This window comes from Castor canadensis, chromosome 5 (assembly GCF_047511655.1).
Source record: "Castor canadensis chromosome 5, mCasCan1.hap1v2, whole genome shotgun sequence".
NCBI classification, from domain to species: Eukaryota; Metazoa; Chordata; class Mammalia; order Rodentia; family Castoridae; genus Castor; species Castor canadensis.
In genome coordinates, this window is record NC_133390.1 from 170,383,587 (window position 1) to 170,409,479 (window position 25,893).

Here is a 25,893-nt window from a genome sequence, read left to right on the forward strand (position 1 = left end):
AAGTCAGTGGTTATTCTTTAGGATCTCCCTGAATTTTTTGAAGATAACATGGAAACTTGGATGAACAATTTTCACACCCTCTTGACATTGGATAATAAACTTCTACAGACTGATGTAAGTACTTATAATATTGTCTAAGTAGTTTTTTTCTTTCATTAAAAATGAGTTGGGGGCTGGAAATACACCTCAGTAGTAGAGTGTGTGCTTAGTATGCACAAGGCCTTAGGTTCAAGCCCAAGTTCCCCCCCCTCCCCCCACCAAAAAAATTAGTTGGCTACACTCTAAAAACTTATTTAAAATACTGGATTGTTACTAGTTAAGATTCCCTGAATGCAAGTAGTCTTTGCTTCTTCTGTTGCATGTTCCATCTTTGGCTACATGTAATATGCAGAAAAACTCTTATGAGTCTCACAGCATATAGAGAAGGGGCTAGTTCATTGCATTATTGAAACTAAGACTTTAATCACATGATGAATATTTTATGAAATAGAGTCAGTCAGTGAAGATACTAGGAAAACCTAAACCTCTGCAATGACAGTCTCTTTTCAGAAAGAAAGTGGCAAATGGTGAAAGTTTATTTCTGCTCTTGGTTTTGTAATATGTACTTTTCAACGTACGGCACTTTTTTTCATTCAACTCATTCGTTGATTTAGTGTATTTAAGGTCTGCGTCTAAAAGTATTAAGAGCACATCAACATCAGATAAAATTAAAATTACAATTGGTAACTCAAATCAGATTTTAAAACGGGATATAGAAAAGAATCATTACCGTGGTTGTATACTGATTTTTTTCTGAGTTTTGACTAAGTCAAAAGGGACAAACAAAAATGTGGCTTCCGTAAGATAATTGTTTTAATATACTTGGAAAAAAGCCTCACTCCTTCAGAACACAAAGCTTGGTTGGTTGGTGATGCTGGGGTTTGAACTCAGGGCCTTGGCTGTACCAATTGAGCCATACCCCTACCCCACTGGGGGTTTTTTGTTTGTTTGTTTGTTGTTTGTGACACTGGGGTTTGAACTCATTGCCTCATGCTTGCTAGGCAGGTGCTCTTACCACCTCAGACACTCTACCCGCCCCTTTTTTGGGATGGGTTTTTTTTGAGATAGGGTCTCAAGAATTATTTGTCTGGGGTTTCCTTTGAATCATGATCTTCCTGATCTGTGCCTCCTGTGTAGCTAGGTTTACAGATGTGAACCACAGGTGCCTGGCTCCCACCCCATTGTATTTTGAGACAATCTCCCTATATAACCTAGGCTGGCCTTGAACTTGTGATTCTCCTGCTTCTGGCACCCGAGTTCTGGGACTAAGGCATGCACCAATGCACCTAGCAGAAAACAAAGCTTTTATTCACATTTAAGTCTACAGGAAATTTCTCACATAGAATTCTTACCGGGGGTTCTTTGCCCAATTAACCATGTGCTGTCTTGTGTTATCTCACTATGTAACATCCCTTTTATTTTATGGCTTAAGGAACTAGCTGTAAGGAGTTCTTTTCATCTCTTCTAAATTGGAGGTCTTTGGCACAATTCACTGTCAGTGGCTTCATTTTCTACAATGGGCCAGGTTGTAAATATTTTCCACATCCTGGGTCACTGGGGTTTGTGTTGCAGCTACTCTGCAGTTGTAATGTGAAAGAAGCAGAAAGTACTGTATAAGTAAATAACAAGTTTTATAAGTTTTGATAAAAGTTATAAAAATAGGAGCAGGCTCGATTTGGCCTACAGACTAATTGGCTGACCCCTGGTCCAGGGAACCAAAATATTATTCATGAGAATCCTGTAGCATTATCTTGTTTGGGAGTGGGAGCCTTGCATATGGTAATATATTTGAAATGATAACACTTCTGGGAGGCTGCAGTGGAAAGTGTGATGTGGCCTTTGTTGTTCAGGCTTCTATAGGAATGTTTTCAATCTAATGTGGAAACACTTCGTAGCTCAGCAAGCACAAGAAGATGCTTTATTCAACTTTTTGTGTGTGGGATTTTGTGTGTGTGTGTGTGGTCTTACTTTTTGTTTTTGGCAGTATTGGAGATTGCATTTTGGTGCTTTTTTGAGACAGTTCTCACTATGTAGCCTAGGCTGGCCTCAAACTCTCAGTCCTTCTTGCTCAGTCTCCTGAGTGCTGAGATTACAGGCATATGCCACTTTCCTGTTGAAAACTTTTGAGAGTATTCTAAATGATTAATGAATAATAAGTATTTTATTGCTTATTAATTCAAAGGACTTGAATAGATTGATTGCAGCATAGACTCATTTCCAGTGGATTTGGATTTAGATTTTAATTCTTCATTCTTCATTCAGGAGCTATTTCCTTACTTGTGTCTTTAAGTTGTGTGTTTGAATTTTTTCTTTTCTACTATGTGAGGATGAAGAGGAAGCGGGCTTATTGGAGCTCCTAAAGTCCCAGATTTGTGATAATGCTGCACTCTATGCACAAAAGTATGATGAGGAATTTCAACGGTACCTGCCTCGCTTTGTCACAGCTATCTGGAACTTACTAGTTACAACAGGCCAAGAAGTTAAATATGATTTGGTAAGATGATGGTGGAGACAGATAAGAGATTATCTCTTTCTTACAAGAAATGAGCTGTTCAGTTTTGCTTTTAAAAATATTCTTATTTTTGTGTTTCATTTCAGTTGGTAAGTAATGCAATTCAATTTCTGGCTTCAGTTTGTGAGAGACCTCATTATAAGAATCTGTTTGAGGACCAGAACACGCTGACAAGTATCTGTGAAAAGGTTATTGTGCCTAACATGGAATTTAGAGGTAATTATGGCAAAGTGGAAAGGTTTTTCAGGGGAGTAAAAACTTGGTTTTTCAAAATGTCTTAGCATAAGTTTAATAAGCCTTCTTTTGTTTCTTATAACATACTCACTTGAATTGTTTTTATTACTAACTACAGCTTGTTGCAGGTCATTTATTGCCTATTTCCTAAACCAAGACAGAAAATGTGGCATCTGTGAAAGGAGTGTTGTTGTAATGAGCTTTGTTGTGAGCTGTGGGGTTTTCATAAAAATATGAATAAGTTGTTACAGTCTCCTACTGCACCGGGAAAAATTCAGAATCTCAAATTAGGGAAGTTGTTTGGCTTTAGTGTTTTGTTTTATTTGATTTACTGTAATAGCTGGGGTTTTTGTTTGGGTTTGGTTTTTTAGGGGGATGAAAAGGGCACTGAAGTTTGAACTCAGGGCCTCATGCTTGTTAGGCAGGCACTCTACCACTTGAGCCACTCTGCCAGCCCTGAACGGCTATTCATTTTTAAACAGTTGACTTGAGAATAGAAGTGGTTGCTAACTTTTACATATAGAGCTGAAGCTCACTTGGTTTGCTTTAAAAGTTGCACAGTCCTAAGTGCCTGTATTTGTGTTTATCCCTTTTACAGTTGTGGAGAGCAAGTAGTGAAAATGGAAAAGATTGTGGGGTTTTTTGTTTTTTTTTAATTTTTGTCAGTACTGGGGTTTGAACACAGGGCCTCATGCTTCCTAGGCAGTGATCTACCACTTGAGCCACACCCCCAGCCCATTTTTTCAATGTTCTCGTCTGGCAAAATAGAAAGTCAGCATTCCTAGGTTGATCTCAACACTCAGCTTTTGAAAGTTGGAGGTGAAAATTGATTCTGGGGACACTTCATGTCTCACAGCTATGTGATTTCTTTAATACCTAGCCTTTCAAGGTAGCATTTGCCTCTCTGGGAGATATGTCCAAAAGCAGAATCTGGGGTGAAAAAGTATATCAAGTAGTCATTTGTTGGAAAAGAAAGCTTTGGTATTAAACAAAGCAGTTCTTAATGCTTTTCTGCATACCTAGGTGTAGAGTACAGTGACTAGTCACATCTTTGGGGTTTATCTTAAACTCTCAACTCTTTTTGTAGCTGCTGATGAAGAAGCATTTGAAGATAATTCTGAGGAGTACATAAGAAGAGACTTGGAAGGATCTGGTGTGTATTTTAGGTTTTAGCTATCAGTCATCTGGGAAGCTCTTATTAAGGCCATTCATTCTTTTCTTAGTAAATAAGAGGAAGAATGAGAGCTAGTACTGTCAATTTCAGTTGACTTTCATTGAGAACTGTTTTCCTTCTTCAAGTTGTACATTTTTTAAAAAAAAACTCTTAGGGTTTGGGGTTAAAGTATTAAAATTTAATCATTTGTCTTTTCTTACATTCTTGTAATGTTTATAATTATTTGACCTCTTCAGTTTCATCTCATTTTGTGTTTCTTAGAGGGAAAAAAAAATGTTTTTTCACTGTGTTGCTGATAGCCGTCATTTGGCCATTTCTTTTCTTATAAACTGCATCAGTTGGTGGTTGCTTCTTTCTCCCGAGCAATGTTTCCTTTTGCTTTCATAGATATTGACACTAGACGCAGGGCTGCATGTGATCTGGTACGAGGATTATGCAAGTTTTTTGAGGGACCTGTGACAGGAATTTTCTCTGGGTATGTTAATTCCATGCTCCAGGAATATGTAAAAAATCCATCTGTCAACTGGAAACACAAAGATGCAGCCATTTACCTGGTGACATCTTTGGCATCGAAAGCCCAGACACAGAAGGTAAGTCTTTTCCGTGTTCTTTGTTTCTAAAGCAGAAGTCAGTGACAACAGAATTCCAAAGGACAGAATCTGGCTCGGGTAGTGCAGCCTACTCCTGCATAACCCATTGTTCTGATTGGAATTTATATAATCTCCAAAAACAGCTTTAGCTAGATGGATTACAATAGCACTTAGGTTTCTTGACAGATGCCACACTTGTTACCTAAGAGGAGACTCATTGTGTCAAATGTGATTGATGTATGCTTAGCTCCTGTTAACAACTATCTTGTTTTACGTGTGAGCAGTTTGTATTTTGAAGTGTTCATCTCCATTTTCCATCTGGCTTTCTAAAATTGCTTCAGTTTCTGATGTGCATTATATACACTGGTACTTCTTTTTTTTTAACCTTATTACAAATTTGCTTTCCAGCATGGAATTACACAAGCTAATGAACTTGTAAACCTGACTGAGTTCTTCGTGAATCACATCCTTCCTGACTTAAAATCAGCTAATGGTGAGTTGTGACTTACTTTCCGGTTTTTTTGGTGGTACTGAGCTTTGAACTCCAGGCTTTGCACTTGCAAAGCAGGTGCTCTACCACTTGAACTAAACCTCTGCTCTTGTTACATTGGAGATGAAGTCTTGCACACTTGCCTAGGCTGGCTTTGAACCTTGATCTTCTTGATCCCAGCCTCTCAAGTTGGTAGGATTACAGGTGTGAGCCATCAGTGCCCAGCTTGAAGTTATTTATTTCTTTTATTGAATAAAATGATGTACAGTTTCCCTAGCTCCTGCCCATGTGAAATTAACCGTTTTTTGTGGTTCAGACTTGCACTGCCACTTGAGCCACACCCACCCACCTCCACCCCTGTGGTACTAGGGATTGAACTGAGGGCCTTGAGCTTGCTGTATCTCTTGAGCCATATCCCCAGCCCTTTATACTTTGGTGTTTTTTTGTTTGTTTTTGGCGGTACTGGGGTTTGAACTCAGGACTTCTTGCTTGCTAAGCAGGAGCTCTACAGTTATAGCCATGCCTCTAAGAACCTTGGTTATTTTCTAAGCAGGGTTTTGCCCTTATGCCCTGGCTGGCCTGGACCACAGTCCTTTTATTTACACTTGGCATGATCCACCACACCAACTTTTTATTAGGGTCTTTTGAACTTTTTGCATGGACTGACCTCAAACCAAGATCCTCCTGATCTCTGTCTCCTGAGTAGGTAGGTTTACATGTGTGAGGCATATGCCCAGCTTGAAGTTAAAAGGGTATCTTTATTTGGTTTGGTTTGATTTGGTTTTGGTGGTACTGGGCTTTGAACTTGGGGTTTTGCACTTGCAAGGTTGGTGCTCTCTATTCCTGAACCCTCCAGCCCTAAAGTTAACTACTGATAATGAATGTGTTGGTTATGAGGGAAGAGAGGAGAAAAGAAGGTAATGGCAGGGTGAGTATAATCAACGCGTATTATATACATGTATAAAATGTCATTATGAAACCCATTAAAATGTATCAAAAGATTAAAAAGGAAAAAAAGGAATATTTATTAAAAAGAAAGATAGGAATAAGTGAGACTGACCAATAAGTGCCATCAACACCCTGGTGTGGACACTTGGTCTTCTTTTCTTTTGTATTTGAAAAATGAACTCATAAAAGTCTAAGTTCATTTCAACATACTTAAAACTGATGGATTAAGGAATGGTTTCCTGCTTAAGTAGATTGAAGTGGTTCCTTTTAAAAGAAATCTTTTTGTATGAAAAAAACTTAGATGCACCCAAAGATATACAATGTTATAAAGAGCTTCTATCATCCAGCTTTAAGAATCAGTAACAATTGGCTAATGTTTTATCCCTTTCACTATAAAGCAAATCCCAGCTACAGAGAGTGATCTTAATGTAGAATAGCTGCAATTAGGGGAATATATTGGCACATGGTGCAAATAAGCTACTTAAATTACTTGACGTTTTTGGTTACCATTTATTTATGGCAGCACTGGGGTTTGAACTCAGGGCCTCATACTTGTTAGGCAGGTGCTCTACCACTTGAGCCACTCCACCAGACATTTTTTGTGTTGAGTACTTTCGAGAACTATCTCAAGACAGGGTCTCGACAACTGTTTGCCTGGGGATCAGGAGGATCTGAACGGCGATCCTCCGAATCTCTGCCTCCTGAGTAGCTAGGATTACAGACGTGAGCCACCACAGCCCAGCTAAAAACAACAATACTCTTTAATTGTGGGTTAAAATAACCATTTGGGGACATCAAAGTAATGGCTTGTTGGTTTTTTTTTAAGTCACTTATGTGCAAAGTTCAAAATAAGCAGAGCAAAATGGGTTGGAGGTGTGATTCAAGTGGTAGAATGCCTGCTTTGCAAGCGTGAAGCCCTGAGTTCAAACCCCAGTCCCACAAAAAAAGAAAAGTGGTAATGTTGCTGACTTGTAACCATCCTAACCACTTAAATAACTGACTGTTTTGTTTTGTTTTTTGAATAGTAAATGAATTTCCTGTGCTTAAAGCTGATGGGATCAAATATATCATGATTTTTAGGAATCAAGTGAGTAGCTTTTTATTTGCTATACAGCACTTACAAATTTTATTACGTACCAGCTTCTCCTGTTCACTGTGTGATCGTATTTGACATCTATATCTAACAGTTAGCAAAAACTCTTCATGATTTCAGATTAAGCTTAATTTTCCTCACATCTTTTCTTGTGGCACTGGGAATTGAAGCCAGGGTCTCACGCTTGCTAGACAGGCACTCTGCTTTCTACACACCACCAGCCAAGATCTTGTCTTAAAAAATTGGGACCAATGTCCTCTCATTTCTTATGGCTGTTATGTCTTAAGTCTATTAATACACAACAGAGATCTTCCCTCTTCTCTGACTCTTGTATGTCAGACAATAGTCATTTATTTTCAACTAGGACTGATCATATCCTCTAGTACTTATCTTGTTATGTGTTGGTAAAACTGCAGGCTTGATTATATTGTTGAGGATGGAGACATGAATGCATCATAGGTGTACTTTGCTTGTTTTGGTTTTTTTTTTTGGTACTGGTTTGAACTTAGAGCCTACACCTTGAGCCACTCCACCAGCTTTCTTTCTTTTTTTTTTTTTCTGAAGGAATTTTTCGAGATAGGGTATCAAGAACTATTTGCCCAGCATGGCTTTGAACATCAGTCCTCCTGATCTCTGCCTCCTGAGTAGCTAGGATTACAGGGGTGAGCCACCAGAGTCCAGCCATTATTGACAGTTTTTTTTTTAATGATTGAAATATACTTGACGTGGTGTACAGTTCAGCATTGTAAAGTATATGGCTCAGTGATTTTTGCTATATTCATTATGTTGTGCAGCCACTCCCACTGCCTGACACAGAGGTAATACTACCACCAATTTTGCAGAGGAAGTAGGATGAGTGTTTGTAGGTTTTTCCTCCCTTTATCAGTTTTCAAAGCAATGAAATAGCGCCTCAGCAGCCTCAGACAATGACAGATGAGGGGTTTGGGACGCTGTAGTTCAATTTTGGGCAGTAGAGCTTCTTCATGTGGGTTTCTGTGGCTGCTCGCTGTGAACTCCTAAGCTTTTGATAGCTTCCCTCCTTTCATACATGAAATGATGTTCTAGGTTCATCTTTTACATTTTGTGGCTAGACCTGAATTAGCCTAACCTCTCACAGGTGGGAAATGTTACTTAAAGACCATCATCTGGGTACTAGGGTTCTTACTGATGAATCTCACTAGCTCTAGGTTTTTCCATAAGGGAAAACTTGGAAATAAAATAGCCTCCCAATTCAGTTTACGATTACAAGTTTTGGGTTCTTTTTTTTTAGGTAAGGTTTTGGGTTTTGCTATGTAGCCCACGCTAGCCTTGAACTTGTGATCCTCTCTACTCAGCCTTCCAGTGCTGGGATTACTGGTGTAAATCATTACAGACAGCCTTCATTTATGTATGTACATATGTATGTGTGTATGTATGTATGTATGTATGTATTTATTTATGGCAGTACCAGGGTTTGAACTCCAGGCCTCACACTTGGTGGGCAGGCACTCTTAACACTTGAGCCACTCCAGTAGCCTTTTTTCATGTTGGGTATTTTTGGGATAGGGTCTCAATTTTTGCATAGGCTGGCCTTGAACCATGATCCTCCTGATCTCTGCTTCCCAAGTAGCTACTGTTATAGGTGTGAGCCACTAGTGCCTGTCCTTATTTAATTTTTTTGATTTGTATCTGTAATTATTTGATTTATTCTAACCTGTGTATAAATGGTTGCAAAATAACTGCTGATATTCTCACTAAAGTATGACTACTGGGTAAAGGTCAGTTTATTTGTGTTCTTTACATACTTAGGTGGTACATATAGTCAAAAACACCATGTTTAAAAGAACTTAAACGTGTTCAAAAGTGTGATTCTTTTTTTTTTTTTTTTTTTTTTGGCGACACTGGGGTTTAAACGCAAGGCCTCATGCTTGCTGAGCAGGTGCCCTTACCACTTGAGCCACTCTGCCAGCCTGACTGGGCTGGCTTCAAACCTCAATCCACCTGATCTCTCCCTCCTGAGTAGCTAGGATTACAGGCAAGCCATTGGATGCCCAGCAACTGTGTGATTCTTAGTAGTGGTGAACTCTCTTTCTCTGTCTGTGTTATTTTATGATATGTTCACTTAGCTACAAGATTTTGCTCTCATAACTTTGCATTCAGAAACAAAATTGAAAAAGTCAAAGGAAATTGAAGTTTCAATTTCTCAAAATAGGATCTCCCATTATATCAGCTGAAAGAAAGAAGCTGTTTGAAAAGTTAACAAACCCTTCTCTGCCTGTTGTCTTTTACTCAAAGGTAGTATTGATGGACTTGGAACATGCATATTTTTGTATTTTTTAGGTACCAAAAGAGCATCTTCTAGTGTCTATTCCTCTCTTGATCAGTCATCTTCAAGCCGAAAGCATTGTTGTTCATACATATGCAGCACATGCTCTTGAAAGACTGTTCACTATGAGAGGGCCTCACAATGCCACTCTGTAAGTATTTCATTCTGAGCAGTTTCTCTACATTTAGCTTGGGCCGGGAACCATACCTGACTGGTCAGAAATATCTGTGGGTGTTTTCATAATTTAATTAGTAGTTAGGAAACAAATGTGTACTTTCTTTATTTATTTATACTCCCATTCCAAAAGAGTTTAAGACAGCTAACCAAAATAGATACATTCTGACACGAAAATTATTTAAATTGGATAAAAGGAGAATAATTATAGTAAGGTTAATAAACAGAACTGTGTGTCAGAGGATTCTTCATGGTAAACACATTCCTAATTTTATTCGGAATCTTCTGGCAGAGACTTCAAGGCAAGAGGGGGAAATGTGGGTGGTTAGTGTCCACAGCATCCTTGGGATTGAGATTAAAACAGATGCTCAGGAGACGGTGCTGTGTACACCCTGCAGCAGCTATTCCCCACACCGTTTCTGTACTGGCTTAACTCATACGTGACTGCTGAGTGGAAGACATTCTCTAGGGGCCAGGAAGGTAGCTCTTTTGGCCCAGTGTATGGATGCAATGTAGGGGAGTGGGTGGTCTGTGTGTTTTCAGACCATGCTTCCCAGTATTATTTCTTGAAACTGAGTTCTGGGTAAGAGATGGAAACAGTTCTAGGATCTTTTCTTCACTAAGAACTTGAAGCACAGATACTCTCAGTGGCCACTTCAAGGATTAAATGCCTTCCTTTGAGGTGAGTCAAGCTGTTACCTGTCTTCAGGCCCAGAAGTGATGCAGAAAACATGAGCACCCACAGGAAGGATGGAAGCTGAGGCTGCTGAGATTCCGGGTGCTGTTCTCAATGGTGACACATGAACCAAGGGCAGCCTTTACAGTTTAGATGATGGCGTGTTCACTCGGTTTTTGGGTTTGTTCAATTGTGTTTGGTCCCATGTGTTCCTAAGTATGAACTTAGCATAAGCATATGTAAAACAGTTACTTTCCGACTGTCATTGGAGGGCAGTGGCTCATTTTATGCCGACAAGTGTGATTTCGTAGTTGCCCAGGTGCTCCACAGTGACAAGCTTAGAGTTGGCAGTGACTGAAAGCTGTTTTCTCATCTATAGTTTTACAGCTGCAGAAATCGCACCGTTTGTTGAGATTCTGCTAACAAACCTTTTCAAAGCTCTCACACTTCCTGGCTCTTCAGAAAATGAATATATTATGAAAGGTAGGCCGTTTCCCTGGTGTACAGACATAACCAAGTATCTAACCTCAAGTTACAAAGCTAAACACTCTTCATTGTGTAGGTTGTGTAGTTTATGATTCAGATACTGTTTGCCAAGAAATAGGAAGGTTTTGATATTTTAAAATGAAAACTAATGTTTTGTTTACTAATATTTTTAGAAATGTTTTGCCTTAGCTGGATGTAGCACCCCTTCTCATAGAAAATGTAGCAAACACACTTTCCTTTTCCTACATTTAATTTCTGAGGGCATAGATCAGATCATGCAGCACCCTTTGTTGACTGCTCTGCTAGGACTTGGTTAAGCCCAGTTGTTCGTAGACACCACACAGGTCCTACCTTCACTCCTGCTGTTGGAGATGTAGGCAATAGTGACCATCAGCCAGTTGCTGCGTTACAGGAATGTCCTGTTGCCAGCTTTGACTCATTTTTTTTTTACTGTTGCATCCCAAAAGCCTAGCACACTGTCTGGTTGATAGAAAATGCTTTGCAAAGAAACTGGCCCTGATCTTTCTCACTTGGCTTAGGACTCTTGGGGTGTGTATATGTATATCTAGGTGTATATTTGTGTGAGTTTTTCAGCACCAAAAGGGTAGCCAACTGATGTTTGTTACTGTTTTCCTAGGGTACACAAGAGTGTGCCATGTGTAAAAACCTCCATAAAATACTGTTGTGTGTGAATGAGAGCCATTGGTACCATCCCAGAGGAGGGGTACTAACCATCCTCCAGCATTCTTAACCCAGGGCAGGGAAAGGCTTCCTCTAGAAATAACATCTAAGCTGAGCTGTGAGGGAGAGAGAACAGCGTGTCAGACTTTCACTCAAGCAGAGGAAACAGCCTGTGCACATCTAGGAGGCAAGAGAAGGCAACTCTTTGTTACTTAGGCCTGGCATACGGTAGGTGCTCTGGTCAGTGAACACTCTGGCAATGAATTTGTGGAAAAAGAGCAATCATGCGCTTAGCTTACAAATGCATTTCTCTCCCACGCCAAATAGAGCAAGGCTTTATTTTAGATGTTTTTTCCCCCGTAGGCTCTTAAATTAGTTTCTTTTTTGGAGAGTTGGGTAACTGGTTTCCTCCTTCAGTTACCTGGAAATTGAGATCTTGTGTCCTTTAGGCTAGGGCTATTTTCTGCTAGTGAGTTTTAAGTGAAAGACCCAAGACAGCTGCCTCTTACTCTGCTGCTTCACCCTTGCCAATCTACTGCTCCTTCCTCCTCTGTCGGCCTTATCAGTCATTGAGCTATTTCTTACTGTCCCTTTTTAAATCCTTTATGCCATGGTTCTTCAGGAAGTACTCAGTATCCCCCAGCTAAAATCTTACTGCCAGCCCCTGTCCTGATTTTAGAAGGAAGGGGAATTTAGATTATTTTTAAATGCAGAAAGGTATGTAGGGGATATCTAAGTATCTTAATATTTTATTTGATGAATTAATGGGGCTTTCCTCCCAATCACTGTATTATTCTAAAGATAACTAAACTGTTTGTTTTTGCTGTTTTTATATTTTACAGCTATCATGAGAAGTTTCTCCCTCCTACAAGAAGCCATAATCCCCTATATCCCTACTCTCATCACTCAGCTTACACAGAAGCTATTAGCTGTTAGTAAGGTAACAGCCAATTTTGAAAGTGAGGTTTCTTTAACAAAACTATTTGGGCCTTGGAACCCTTTGGCACTAGGCAAGGTGCTGGAGGAGTCTGTGTGTTCTGACCTGCAGCTGGAGTGCTTTTTGGGAAGTGTGGGGATGCTGGCAGGTGGAGATGCAGCAGTCACCTTTAAGTGTAGCCTCAGAAGTTTAAATACATATATGTTTCTGTTCTCATCACAAAAGTAACATATTCATGTAGAAAACTAAGAAAGCCCAGATTATTGTAGGTGGAGGAAGATAGATATTGAACTAACTGGGCATAGAAGAGGCTGTTTGGGCTTCTATAAAATGTCATGTGAAGAAGTCCTTGTATCTCTTCTTCCTTATTCTTACTTCCCAAAAATGAACTTTACTCTTTGACCAAAAAATTGGCAATTATTTTGATTCATATGTAAATGGTAATACTAAAATTTAAAAATAAGTAAGTTAGTTTAAGGCTGACAGAATTCTTTTCTAGATGCTTATTTGTGATTATGCTATGTGAATGAGAACAATTCTGAGAAGTAGTGAGGGACTTGATTTTAACTGAGTTTGGGTGCAGGTCTTGAACTGTTTTAGGCCTTGGGCGACAGAGGAAGGGAAAGTAGAGTCCTTACCTCCCCTGATGCTTTAATTACATCTGCTTTAATCAGCATTCGAGCTGGGCTTCTGAGAGAGATTTTCTTAGAAGAAAATAGGACTTCATTGCTTAAAAAGAAAACCTGAAAACTAATGATATGGAGGACCAGCACTTTGTGGATACAGGCACTCCGTTCCATCAGCATGAGGGACTTAGTGACCTGGCTCAAGCACATCTTCCGCCACTACCTACAGTGGTAACTCTCTGAGAGCACATGGGGATAAAACACAACACATCTGACGGGATCTAGGGGCTGGAGCTTGTGTGATCACCTCCATGCTCAATTAAAAGAATCCAAATAATATTGTAGGGGTATAGATAAGTGCTAGGGCTTTTAGCCTGTTGTGCACAGCCCTGCTGGGTTCCAGCACTGAAAAAAGCAAAATCCAAACAAACATGGACACTAGTTTAATTGTAATTGTTTGGATGTTTGTTCCTTAAAGCTGATTTAAAATGTGTGTGTATGTGTATATAGGTGGCATGTATTTTAAATATGTTCTAGAAGGGTTAGGTGTCTTGATTTAGATTGGTTTGAATATTTAATAGTTCACTTGGATTATCAGGCTAATGAATGTGTTTTTGGTTTTGTTTTGCTTTAATTTCAGAACCCAAGCAAACCTCACTTTAATCACTACATGTTTGAGGCGATATGCTTGTCCATAAGAATCACCTGCAAAGCTAACCCCACTGCTGTGGTGAATTTTGAAGAGGCTTTGTTTCTGGTGTTCACTGAGATCTTACAAAATGATGTGCAAGGTGAGTGCCAGGAATTGCTTTCTTGGTAATGGAATAAAATTGTTCACCCACTTAGAGATCTGTGCCTTTTGTGCCACAGCCCTTCATTCTGAAGCTGACAGCTGTTTTCACTTTTATCAACAGAATTTATCCCGTACGTCTTTCAAGTGATGTCTTTGCTTCTGGAAACTCACAAAAATGACATCCCGTCTTCCTATATGGCCTTATTTCCTCACCTCCTGCAGCCAGTGCTTTGGGAAAGAACAGGAAATATTCCTGCTCTAGTGAGGCTTCTCCAAGCATTCTTAGAACGCGGTTCAAATACAATAGCAAGTGCTGCAGCTGACAAAATCGTGAGTCAGATTTATTTTGAAGTAACTCATTTTCTAAGGTAGCTTGGAGAAACTAGGAATGGAAAGCTTTGATTTTATCCCTATTTTAAAAAATTAAATTAGGCCAGGTGCTGATGGCTCACACCTGTAATTGCATCTAGCTAATCAAGGGGCAGAGATCAGGAGGATCATAGTTTGAAGCCAGCCCAGGAAAATAGTTCGAAAGACCTTATTTTGAAAATACCCAACACACAAAAGGACTGACAGTGGCTCAAGCAGATGTGAGGAGGCCCTGAGTTCAAACCACAGTACCACCAAAAAAAGGAATAAACAAAAAAATAAAATAAAATAATAGGGCATGATTAGCAGAAAGTGGTAATGTGTTTTTATTAGAATAGGGTATCCTTAAGTTATTATTTATATTCATGGTGAGAAAAAAAGAGAGCCAAGAACTTGAGGTTACTGGAGTGGCTCAAGTGGTAAGGGCCTTTCTAGCAAGCATGAGAACCTGAGTTCAAACCCCAGTGCCAGAAAAAACGAAACAAAATTTTACTCCATTTTTTTCTCCCTACATTTCAGAAATAAGAACTGAAGAGAAAAGGGTAATTAGATTATTCAATACTTGTCCTTTCTGAAAATAACTACTGCCTGTTTAAGTTTTGGAATTATTGTTCCTGCCTTCTTGTTTAACTGTTCATCGTTTGATCTGATTTATTGTAGCCTGGGTTGCTGGGCGTCTTCCAGAAGCTGATTGCATCAAAAGCAAACGATCACCAAGGTTTCTACCTTCTCAACAGTATCATAGAGCACTTGCCTCCGTGAGTCCATGACTTTTGCTATGTTTGGAAGGAAGGATTTTGTTACATACTCAGAAACATGCTCAATTTATATTGTTGCTTTTTGTTCAATTCTTAGTGAATCAGTTGACCAGTACAGAAAACAAATCTTCATTCTGCTATTCCAAAGACTTCAGAACTCCAAAACCACAAAGTTTATCAAGAGTAAGTAAGTCATTTGGGTGTTTCACAGAAATAAAGAAGGAAAGTGCCTAAGAACTCTTGATTTACGAATATAAATCAGAGGTTGTATATAAAGATCTACACTATAAAGACAAATTGTGTGTTTTAAATATCAGAAGGTAAATATGATTCTAGAGATAGTCACTGGGTTTTCATGATGATGCGTACTTACACTATGTGCAACGAGTCCTCTAGATTGACAGTTACCTTCTTTCAACAGGTTTCTTAGTCTTTATTAATTTGTATTGCATAAGATACGGAGCGCTAGCATTACAAGAAATATTTGATGGTATACAACCAAAGTAAGTTTGCCTTTTATTGTACTGTTACATTTTATTTTATTTATTTATTTGCGGTACTGGGGTTTGAATTCAGGGCCTTCACCTTGAGCCACTCCACCAGCCCTTTTTTTGTGAAGGGAGTTTTCGAGATAGGGTCCCTCAAACTATTTGCCTGGGTTGGCTTCAAACCACCATCCTCCTGATCTCTGCCTCCCCAGTATCGAGGATTATAGGTGTGAGCCACTGGCATCTGACTCACATTTTATTTTAAAAAAGAAGAAAGTGATTTGACCTTTTTGTGTAAACCAAGTGTTTCTGTTTCACGGTGATTATATGGTTCTTAGTTTGGGGTTACTGTCTTTGCAGTTCTCAAAATATTCTTAGGTGTAGAGTTGTACAGAAAAATCCTGTGTTCATTTTCTTATTCCCAAAGTTAGTCCACCTTTGGCCTTCTCTCCATGACAGTGTCCTGTGTTACGTTAGGTCATCAGCGTGGTCTCCGGGAGCCTGACTTTATTATTAATGGCCAACAGTAAGAGTTTACAAATGAGAAAGTTGGGGGCCAATGAAACTTTGCTTTTGCCTTAGCTAGTGTGTATGCAAAGAATGTGTTTAGGTGGCATTTCCCATTAGTGGGGAATGGAAGGCTCATAGAAAAGAGTAGAGGACAACTCCTCGGGGATAATATTTTTGGGGGAAATTTAGGTCCCTGTTTCTGAATCAGGTCCCAAATGTTCAGATCAGCTGTCATTACATACTTGCAGGTATGTAAGTGAAGAAAGGTGGAAAGTTTATAGTCCATAAATGTTTAAAGACTAGTTATTGCCAGACATGGGGACGAGTGTTTTGTTTGCTTTCTTCCTATCTGTTCTCTAGTTTTTCAAGAAATTTCTTTTTTAAAACGGACAACTCCCTCCCCCCAACCCAAAAAGAAAAATGCAAGGATTCTCCCGCAGTATAGGCCAACAGTGACGTTGGGTGTGTCCTCAGCACATGGTGGCCGTTGGCTCTGGTAGAGTTTGATTTGATGCAGCTTTTTTGCTTGTTTTCTCATTTCTAGGTCTCTTACTTAACCTGACCAGCAAAGCATCCTTTTATTTATTCCATTCATAAGAGTAACTTCTAAGCATTTTACTGTTTATAGTAGTTATCTAATTTCATATTGTTGGGATTTATTTTGTTTTAATAGAATGTTTGGAATGGTTTTGGAAAAAATCATTATTCCTGAAATTCAGAAAGTCTCTGGAAATGTAGAGAAAAAGATCTGTGCAGTTGGCATAACCAAATTGCTCACAGAGTGCCCCCCAATGATGGACACTGAATACACTAAACTGTGGTAGGTATTCCATGACCACAAAGTGAACCCAGCTTACTCTGCTGTGGGCTGAGAGAATTGGGCTCTGATCTCGGTTTTTCCACTAGCAGCCATCACATCCCAAATTCAGCTCCTGATCTTTCTGGGCCTAGGAAGTTGCTATTTTCAAGTTCTTAATTGGGGTGGGGGAGGGGGTTCATGGACCCTGAGAGCCCGATCCAGAGATGATCCTTAGGACTGTTTTATGATAGTCTTAAGTAAAACAGAAGCCCAGCTAAACTGGCAGGTACATCTTTAAGAGGAGGACCTAAATGGGCTAGGAAAGGTTCTTCTGTGTCCACACTCAGTCTTTAAAGGGCTCCCTTTTCATTACCTCTTGCCTCTCCTTTCCTCCTTTTTGGTTCCACTCAGGCAGTTTCTTCCTTAAAGTGATCTGGCAGCTGGGGCTTATCTCCTTGAACTAAACTCATCTGGCTTGATAGGGAGTGGTTTCCAAAAACAAATTGGAGAGCTGTACCAAATGGTGTCTGGACAGGCATAAGCACTGATGACCATCTTGATTTCAGATACCCCTTCCTGCTCATTTCTCTGAGAAATTGTTGCCTTTGTTTGAACCTTCAAAGTACTTCACTAAGCATTTATCTCTTGCTTTCTTCCAATCCAGGACTCCTTTATTACAGTCACTGATTGGTCTTTTTGAGTTACCCGAAGATGACACCATTCCTGATGAAGAGCATTTTATTGACATAGAGGACACGCCAGGATACCAGACTGCCTTCTCACAGTTAGCATTTGCTGGGAAAAAAGAGCATGACCCTGTAGGTCAGATGGTGAACAATCCCAAAATTCACCTGGCACAGTCACTTCACAAACTGTCAACTGCCTGTCCAGGGAGGGTAAGTAGCTTTGTTGTCATGGAGTTGTGATTGGTGGAGTCTTACTGCGCAGCCGAGAGGGCAGATAGCAGCTGCTCTTTTTACGCTGGTCAGCATAGTCACACCACTTCCCACTGAGTAGGTAAGCCTGATTTTCTTGAAAGGATGAGTCCCTTGTGTTAAGGGAATTGTTTCAGGAGTAGAGACAAATTGCATTTGGCCATCACCTTTGATAGAATCTTATATACTATCTGGTAGGATTTATATCCTTTATTTTTTTATTATGGACAATTTCAAACATGTATAGAAACAGCATAACAGGATTGGCGGAGTGGCTCAAGTGGTAGAGCTCCTGCCTAGTAAGTGTGAAAGTGTGAAGCCCTGAGTTCAAACCCCAGTACTGCAAAAAAAAAAAAGGTAACAAACCCTGGTGTCTCCATCTTCAGTACTCACCAATGTTTTGATGTTTTGTTCTTTTTTTTTTGTCTTAGACATAATATTTCACCTGTTAAGTACTTCATTATGCCTTTCTCACCAAGGCCTATCACCACTTAACAATAATTCCTTAATGAACTTTTTTGTTAAGACTAGGGCTTTGAACTCAGGGCTCCATGTTTACAAAGCAGGCGCTCTACTACTTGAGCCACACCTCCAGTCCATTTTTCTCTGGTTATTTTGGAGATGGGGTCTTGCACCCTATTTTCCCTGGCTGACCTCAAGCCAGACACAATCTTCTCAGGTAGCTAGGAGTAAGCTACTGGTACCTGGCTATGAACCTACTTTTTTTCTTTTTTGATACTGGGGTTTGAACTCAGGACTTCACACCTGAAAGGCAGGTGCTCTACCACTTGAGTTACACCTCTAGACCTTCTTGTTTTTCTTATTTTTGGGATAGGGTCTCACTTTTTGCCCAGGCCAGTCTGGGCTATGGTCCCTATTTATGCTTCCCACATAACTGGGATGATAGGTGCACACCACCATATTGTGTGAGACAGGGTCTCTTGAACATTTTGCCCAGACTGGACTTGAACCACAAACCTGCCAATCTCTGCCTCCCTAGTAGCTTAGATTACAGGCTGTACCCAGTCTAGACCAAGCCATTTTTGAGGGTTTAAAAGAAGTTGAGTAACTTGGAATTCCATAGTCTTTAGATAGTGATCAGTGACTAGTTACCCTTCCCCATGCATGGCAGTTCCTATAGAAGCTGGGGTTTGTGTCAACATAGAGCCCCATCAACAGCGCTTGTGTGGTTCCCGTGTCCTGTAGGTTCCATCCATGGTGAGCACCAGCCTCAACGCAGAAGCCCTCCAGTATCTCCAAGGATACCTCCAGGCAGCCAGTGTGACACTGCTGTGACCTATGTTTCCCTAAGTGGCTGAGCCCAGGATGGTTCTGAGGAATCACGTAGACTTCTGAGCACAGCAGCGTTCAGAAAAAGCCAGTGTTCCTTTTGAACTTGTCACAAAGTCCATCTTGTAAAGTATATTAAATGTCGATTTAAGTTGAACCTTGAGCAAATTAGGTGATTTGTGTGATCATAAATACACGTGGGTGACTTCTAGTTTACAACTTCAGGGGACAAGTATTAACAGTACAACGTGTGACACTGATTTGAGCATTTGCACGGTTTGTATAATTTTAAATTTTTGATGGATTCTGACTGTGGAGACTTCTTTCAGTTACTAAATCCTTTTGTTTTAAAGCTGTTGTTGTTCATATTTCTCATCCTTTGTAGTTTTTGTCTGTTTTTTAAGCTTTTATTGAAAATGTGAAAAAAAGAAAGGAATCATGGGTGTAACTGCTGAGCAATGCACGGAGCGTAGGTTAAGTCTGTGATCAGCAATAAAGAATTCCTAAAATACTGATCTAAGAACATCTGAAGGACAGGTTTTCAGTATTCTCTGATGCTTTTATAAAAATGAAGAATTTCTTTAACTCCCTTTTCCCTCTGGACTCTATAAAATCCTAATTTCTAAGTCATTAAAACTCAGTTTAGTCTCTTTTTTTTTTTTCACAAGGGGAGGCAGACTTAAGTACAGATTTGGAGTTTGTGTTCTAGAGCCTTCTGTAGCAGTTCCGGGTTGGGAGTGTCTCGCTGTGGGAGAAATGCTGTGCACCTTACTGGGGCTGTGTGAGGTGCTTCAGACGTGGTACCTGGGGAGAGACCTCAGGAGTGTGCGCAGAATTGTTAATTGTTGATTGTAGTTAAACTGGAACCTCTATACACAGGTTAAGTGATTTCTCTCAGAAGTTACTTGTTTTTTGGGGTGGCTATGTTGGAGTTTGAACACTTGCAAGGCAGGTGCTCTACTGCTTGAGCCACACTCGTAATCCTTTTTGATCTGGTTATTTTGGAGATGGGGTCTTGCTTTTTGTCCAGACTGGCCTGGATCATGACCCTCATATTTTAAGTTTCTCACTAACTGAGGTGACAAGTGTGCACCCCCATGCCTAGCTTTTTTCTGTTGAGTTGGGGTCTTAGAAACTTTGCCCAGGCTAGCCTGAACCCTGATCCTCCCTGATCTCAGTCCACAGCGTAGTTTGGGATGATAGGCAAGAGCTCCTGCACTCCCTGATGGGGAAATGGGGGTCTCCTGAACTCCCTGCCCAAGCTGGCCTGGAGCCATGATCTTCCAGATCTCAGCCCCCCAAGTAGCTAGTATTACAGGAGTGAGTCACCAGCTCTAGACTTGATGTCTTGTTGTTGTTGTTGTTAATCTCGGGCACCTGACTTGAATGCTTTCACTTTCACATTTTTGTAATGTTGCTTGAGAAATTTCAAGCAGCCCCCAGTGTATTTCTGCCGTATTTTTTAGGTTTTCTTGCATCTGTTGGTTTTGACACAGTAATGGAAACAAACACTAAATTTTACACTACTACTTTGGCTACTATGGTGGAAGGACTGGGAATCTATTTTTGAAGTACAGAATTTCTTTTCACAAGTGTGAAAAGTGTGGGGAAAGAAGGCAGGGCATTGGTGATGGCTTTGCCCTTCTGGAGGTGCTGTGAGCAGGGCAGCTCGGGTATAACAGTGACCACGGGTCCAGAGACAGCTCACAGCTCAGATTTTCTTTCTTGCGTCCAGAAAATTGAGCCATTTCTTTCTGTTTTGTTTTGTTTTTGATACTGAGAGTTTGAACTCAGGGCCTTCACCTTGAGCCATTCCACCAGCCCTTTTTTGTGATGGTTTTTTTTTCAAGATAGGATCTCGCAAACTACTTGCCCAGGCTGGCTTCAAGCTGCAAGCCTCCTGATCTCTGCCTCCTGAGTAGCTAGGATTATAGGTGTGAGCCATCAGTGTCTGGCTCCTGACCATCTCACAGTTTTTTGAAAAGAACTTGTTTTTATTTTAAATATTTTTTTTAACTTGGGAAATACAGAATAGCATTTAAAAATTATATTTCTGCCTACTTAAAATACCTTGGTTCATTTTTCTCCCTTTAAACAAAGTTGATAGCATTTTGTATATACAGTTTCCTGTGTTTTTTTTAACTTTTCAACATTCACCATTTGCTTGGTAAACACAATTACCAGTGGGCATGTGCGTTATTATTTAATGTATCATCACCATATTATAACTTACAGCAATTTTATTTTATAAACAAGTCAAGATGGACACCCTTCTACATCTAGTCTGTTTATTTCCTGAAGGTGGGGTTCCTGGGCCCATTGTCCTGTACGAAGACCGTGGCAGTTTCTATAGTGCTCCCTGCGCACACTGTGTTCTTTCATTACTGTTTTGATAAGTGAATATGATAATTCATTTCTTTATTCACAAGGCATAATCAGCTTGTCATTTAATCAAACTATTCCATGCATATGGTAAAATTCTAAAAGGCCAGTTGCTGATAGTTCCAATAGTCCTCCCCTTTACCCCTCTTGGAGGCAGTTTTCCACCCATGCTGCCTTTGCTCCTCCCTGCGGTTTCTCCTTAGTCCTTCACTGCACTGTCATTCTTGTCATAACCCCGAGCCATCGGAACGTCCTGCCACAAAAAGGGAGGATTCAGTCCTCGTGGCGGATTACGCTTGTGTGATTGCTTTTGTTTTTCAGTACCAGCATTATCTCATCACCAGGCCTGTGTCTTGAATCCCCTCCCACCCTCCACCTCAGCTTTCCCTCACTTCCCACCTCAAGACAGTGCTTACGGTGCCGGCATGGGCTGAGCTGGGCTGTGTGCAAAGGTCACGCTTCTCGGATCCCATGTATTGACTTCTAACAGCCCCCAGAGTCCTAAGGACTGCGGCTGTACTTAGTGGCAGAGTGTGCGCCCAGCATGTGCAAGCCCTGCATTCCAGCACTGCTATTAAAAACATGTCTTCAAGGTCAAGTTCCAGTGCGTTGAGTTTCTCCTCATAGTCTGTCAGATGCTCAGGTGAGCTTCCTCTTCATCCTGTCCTATGCTGTACCTTCCTCTCCCCACAGGATCTTCCTTGTTTGGCTCACTGGCTCCTGCAGGCACCTGTGGTCCCCAGGCTGTCCGCTGGGCTCCCGTTTGAGTCTCCCCCTCCCGCTCCCCATGGGCGGATGGATTCCCACCCTTGTTCCCATCTTAGCCGATGTGTCCTGGGTCCTGGGTTTTGCTCCATCACCCACTTTCCTGCTGGGAGTTGCTAGTGCTCTTCCTTCTTGCTTTTTCAGGGAAGCTCTTGTTAGGGTACAAATATCCGAGCTCCAGTCTGAAACCTGAATATGATATGGCTTTGCTTTTCTTCACTGTTTGCTTTTGCCTCTTAGTTTTGTTGTTTGGTTAGGTTTTCATTGAGTGTGGGAGAGGGGAGGAACGCGGTGTTTCTTGGGTTTTTTTTGTTTTTTGGCAGCACTGGGGTTTGAGCTCGGGGCCTCACACTTGCTAGGCAGGTGCTCTACCACTTGAGCCACTCTGCCCGTTTGGTTTTAAGTGGTTTCTTTGGTTTGAGAATCTAGCAGCTTTATACCCTTATTCCCAAGGTACAGAAACTTACCTGGAGGTAGGATGGAGGCCCAGCAGCCTGGCTTAGCCGTTATGCTGTTGCATGGCAGAAGTTAGAGGCCATCAGTTGTGGGTGGGATCACCAGGCACTTTGCTAAGTGTTTCGTGGTGCTGTGGCATCGTCTTGCTTTGTTCACAGGAGCCCCGTGCCGGGCACAGTCTGTCTGGCCTACTGGACTTGAACATTCATTCCGTTTCATAGAAGCTGAGTATTTCCTCTGCGGCCTAACTTCTGTTGTCCTTGAGAAATGGCAGGTCAGGTGAGACTGCACAGGGGAAGATGTCCTTACAGTCCACCTGCTGTGTTCGGGACTGCCCTCTGATAGGGCAAGGATGCTTCATGGATTTTGAAAGTAACTTGAGAAGCACTAGCTGGTGGAATGGCTCAAAGTGGTAGAGCGCCAGCCCAGCAAGCATGAGGCCCTGAGTTCAAACCCCATTACCATCAAAACATACAAACATAACTCGAGAAGCAATTTCCAGTAGCCTCTCTGAGTGCGGTAAGAACATCTGTGATAATAAGGAACACAGGCCCTGCCCTGAACAGCTCCTCCCCTGTGTTCTCTGAGGGTGCTGCTGCACGGAGGGAAGGCTAAGTTTTAAATGCTCACAGTAGCTGATTGAGAGAATTGTGGTTTGAGGTCAGCTGGGCAAAAAGTTAGCAAAACAGGCATGAGGACTAAGGTCCAGCTGGCCCCTGGTAAGAAGTATGAGACCCTATTTGAAAAATAAAACCAAAAAGGGCTGGAGTCAAGGCTCAAGCAGTATAGCACCTGCCTAACAAGCACAAGACTGGGAGTTAAAACCCCAGTGCTACTAAAAACAAAAAATCCTCACTGTGGTAGGGATGACACCATAAACTATTTGAAGTCATTGGCCCAATTTCTGGGCTTTCCTTTTCAAACTGGACAATGTGAGAAACACGGCAGGTGAGAGCACAATCCATGGCAAGAGTACACATGACGGGGGAGGTGGAGAGACCCTGGGGAAACAGAAACTGGGGGTGGTCCTTTACCTTGCACTGGAAAAACTGCCATCTTACAAGCAGCCTGGGCTTTCTCTCCAAGTGGGGCCGGCACCCTCACCCCCCCCCAAAGCAGGACTGGGTGTCTCAGGAGGCCAACAGCCCCACGTGAAGACCACCTCCTCCCCTTGACAGAGACCTCTGGCTGCAGCAGAAAAGAGGACCAGGGCCTGTGCATCCTGGCTGGTGCAGGGGGTTGAGGGGGTGGGGCTGGAGACAGTGAACCAGGCCACTTCTCAACATTGCAGCCTCAAGGAATCAGAGACATGATGTGCCTGCCACAAGCCCCTGGTCCTCCCCACAGGCTTGGGCCGCAGCGCTGCAGAGCCAGCTAAGGCACACGGCATTCAAATGCCAGCGCTGCCCTCCACTCAGCCGGGTGCAGAACAGAGTGCACGGGCTGGTGCTGCCGCCCAGAGGAGCCGGGCATTCATGGCTGTATGGCTTGTATTAGAGAAAACTCTTGACCCTCCAGGTGCTGGTGCTGAGGACACTGGCCCTCCCCAACCTGTTGCCAAGGTGACGCTTGTACACTCAAGTTGAATAAAGCTGAGGAAAAGCAGATTATTTTCTTTTTCAGGGGTGGGGGGTTGAGCTTGAACTCTCCATCCTCCTGTCTCCACCAACCCAGCTGGGATTCACCATGCCTGGCTTTAACTTTTTCAAAGAGAGCAGTAAAAATTATGAAAGTTGTGTGTGTGGCACATTTGAAATTAACACCTTTGGTTTCACTCGGTGAACAAAACACCAGCTGCCGAAGTTAAGGTCCGTGGGACTGGGCACCACTGCTCACCCTGGTACCAGGGGCCCCTGTGGGCCAAAAATCAGTGTGGTCCCTGGGCTGTGGAAGGTCAGGAGCATGTCAGTGTTCTTAGCGGAAGTCTGATTCAGTCTTCACGTTTACCTCGTTCTTGTCTGTAAAGGAGCCAAGAAAATAACTTGCTAGGGAGGGTCCAGAGAATTTCCGGACTTACGTTCCTAAAACGCAGCACATTTCCAGCAGTCTATAGACCGTGTGCTGAGCAGTGGGTACAGACACCAGCCAGACCCCAGAGGAATTCTGCCCTGGTTCCACGTCGCCAGCATCTGCCAATCCACCTAGCTCAGAAGTCACGTCTCAGGAATGGGAGATTCATGAGCAGGGCCACTCTAGCCAACTCATGGAGGGGCTGTCACCTGCTCCTGCCTGCACCTCACTAAGATCTGGGGACAACAGCCAAGCAAGCACACCTGACCACGCGTCAGGTGCAGAGGCCAGCGTGGGTGCATCACATGTGGGACTGACACAGCCATGTGGGTTGGCGTGGAAGACAAAGTAAGACTGGTGTCTGGAGACAGCTGCAGGTGACTTCCAAATTCTTCGGTTACTTTTTTGTAGTGTTGTAGACTTCTCATTTGCTACCCAAGTGCTCTGCCACTGGAGCCACTACCTCCACACCCTCATAGGCCACCTGGAGAGCACAGTTTTATTGTCACCACTGCAGTTCTCCTGGGTGTTTAAGTCAAAGTAGCTTTCAGTGACTAGGAAAGAATATACAAAGGAAGGTGGGGTTTTTTTTTCAGTACTGGGGTTTGAAGGCGCCCTCGTGCTTGCCAGGCAGGCACACTACCGCTTGAGCCGCTCCAGCAGCCGGGACCACAGCCCTAGTTACACTTCACGTGCAGCTGGGATATTTTTTTAAGTGGTTGACTGGGGTCTCTCAAACTTTTTGCCTGGGCTGGCCTCAGATTGCAGTTGGCCTGTCTCTGCCTCCCAAGTAGACACAGAGTCTGGCCCAAAGAAAGCATTTTTAAAACATGAAACTTGGGGTGATAATTAGCACATAACAAAGCAGTACAGATTTCCTAAATTACGATTTTTGCTCACATAAATATTAGGATGCTAATCAAATTACAAAGACATACTTAAGATACGGTTTTAAATATTAGTTTCACGTGTACATTCTGTGTTTATAGACTTTGTACATACACAATAAACACTAGTATAAGTGCACAAAGTAGCAAAGGAATTGGAAGAAAATGGCTGTGCTGCTTCGACAAACCCCCACACCCTACCTAGTTACCTGTTGCATCTTTTTGTTCTGGGCAGAACAGGGCTTTGAACTCAGGGCCCTGTGCTGCTAGGCAGGTGCCCTATGACTTGAGCCATGCCATGTCCTAGCTATCTGCTTCTTAAAAGAATGTCTCTGTCCAAAGCCTAGTTAAAATTGGCAGTCTTCTCTGGCTGCCAATCTAGCAGCATTTAGGTGCTTAACAAATACATTATTTATGGACTTGGAAATTTCAAATAAGTTTTTGTCTCATTTAAGCCCTTAAAGCACACATGGGAGTAGTAAGCTC

The 25,893-nt window shown here is 41.8% G+C and overlaps 1 protein-coding gene across 3 annotated transcripts in view; it reads left to right on the forward strand.

Annotated features, from left to right (window-relative positions):
• Cse1l (chromosome segregation 1 like) overlaps positions 1-19,259 on the forward strand; it is a 34,532-nt gene extending 15,273 nt beyond the window's left edge. For 2 of the 3 annotated variants that reach the window (XM_020169941.2, XM_074074954.1), the window contains exons 8-25: positions 22-114; positions 2,366-2,533; positions 2,638-2,767; positions 3,873-3,938; positions 4,347-4,549; positions 4,958-5,042; positions 7,013-7,074; positions 9,400-9,536; positions 10,615-10,718; positions 12,245-12,342; positions 13,606-13,756; positions 13,880-14,088; positions 14,788-14,885; positions 14,983-15,068; positions 15,307-15,388; positions 16,557-16,703; positions 17,347-17,578; positions 18,824-19,259. In XM_020169941.2, coding sequence (XP_020025530.1) covers positions 22-114; positions 2,366-2,533; positions 2,638-2,767; positions 3,873-3,938; positions 4,347-4,549; positions 4,958-5,042; positions 7,013-7,074; positions 9,400-9,536; positions 10,615-10,718; positions 12,245-12,342; positions 13,606-13,756; positions 13,880-14,088; positions 14,788-14,885; positions 14,983-15,068; positions 15,307-15,388; positions 16,557-16,703; positions 17,347-17,578; positions 18,824-18,913 — 2,241 coding nt within the window. In that variant the 3' untranslated portion in view covers positions 18,914-19,259. The remainder of the gene's footprint in view (positions 1-21; positions 115-2,365; positions 2,534-2,637; positions 2,768-3,872; positions 3,939-4,346; positions 4,550-4,957; positions 5,043-7,012; positions 7,075-9,399; positions 9,537-10,614; positions 10,719-12,244; positions 12,343-13,605; positions 13,757-13,879; positions 14,089-14,787; positions 14,886-14,982; positions 15,069-15,306; positions 15,389-16,556; positions 16,704-17,346; positions 17,579-18,823) is intronic. The other variant, XM_020169942.2, reaches the window with a different exon arrangement.
• Positions 19,260-25,893: the final 6,634 nt, after the last annotated feature.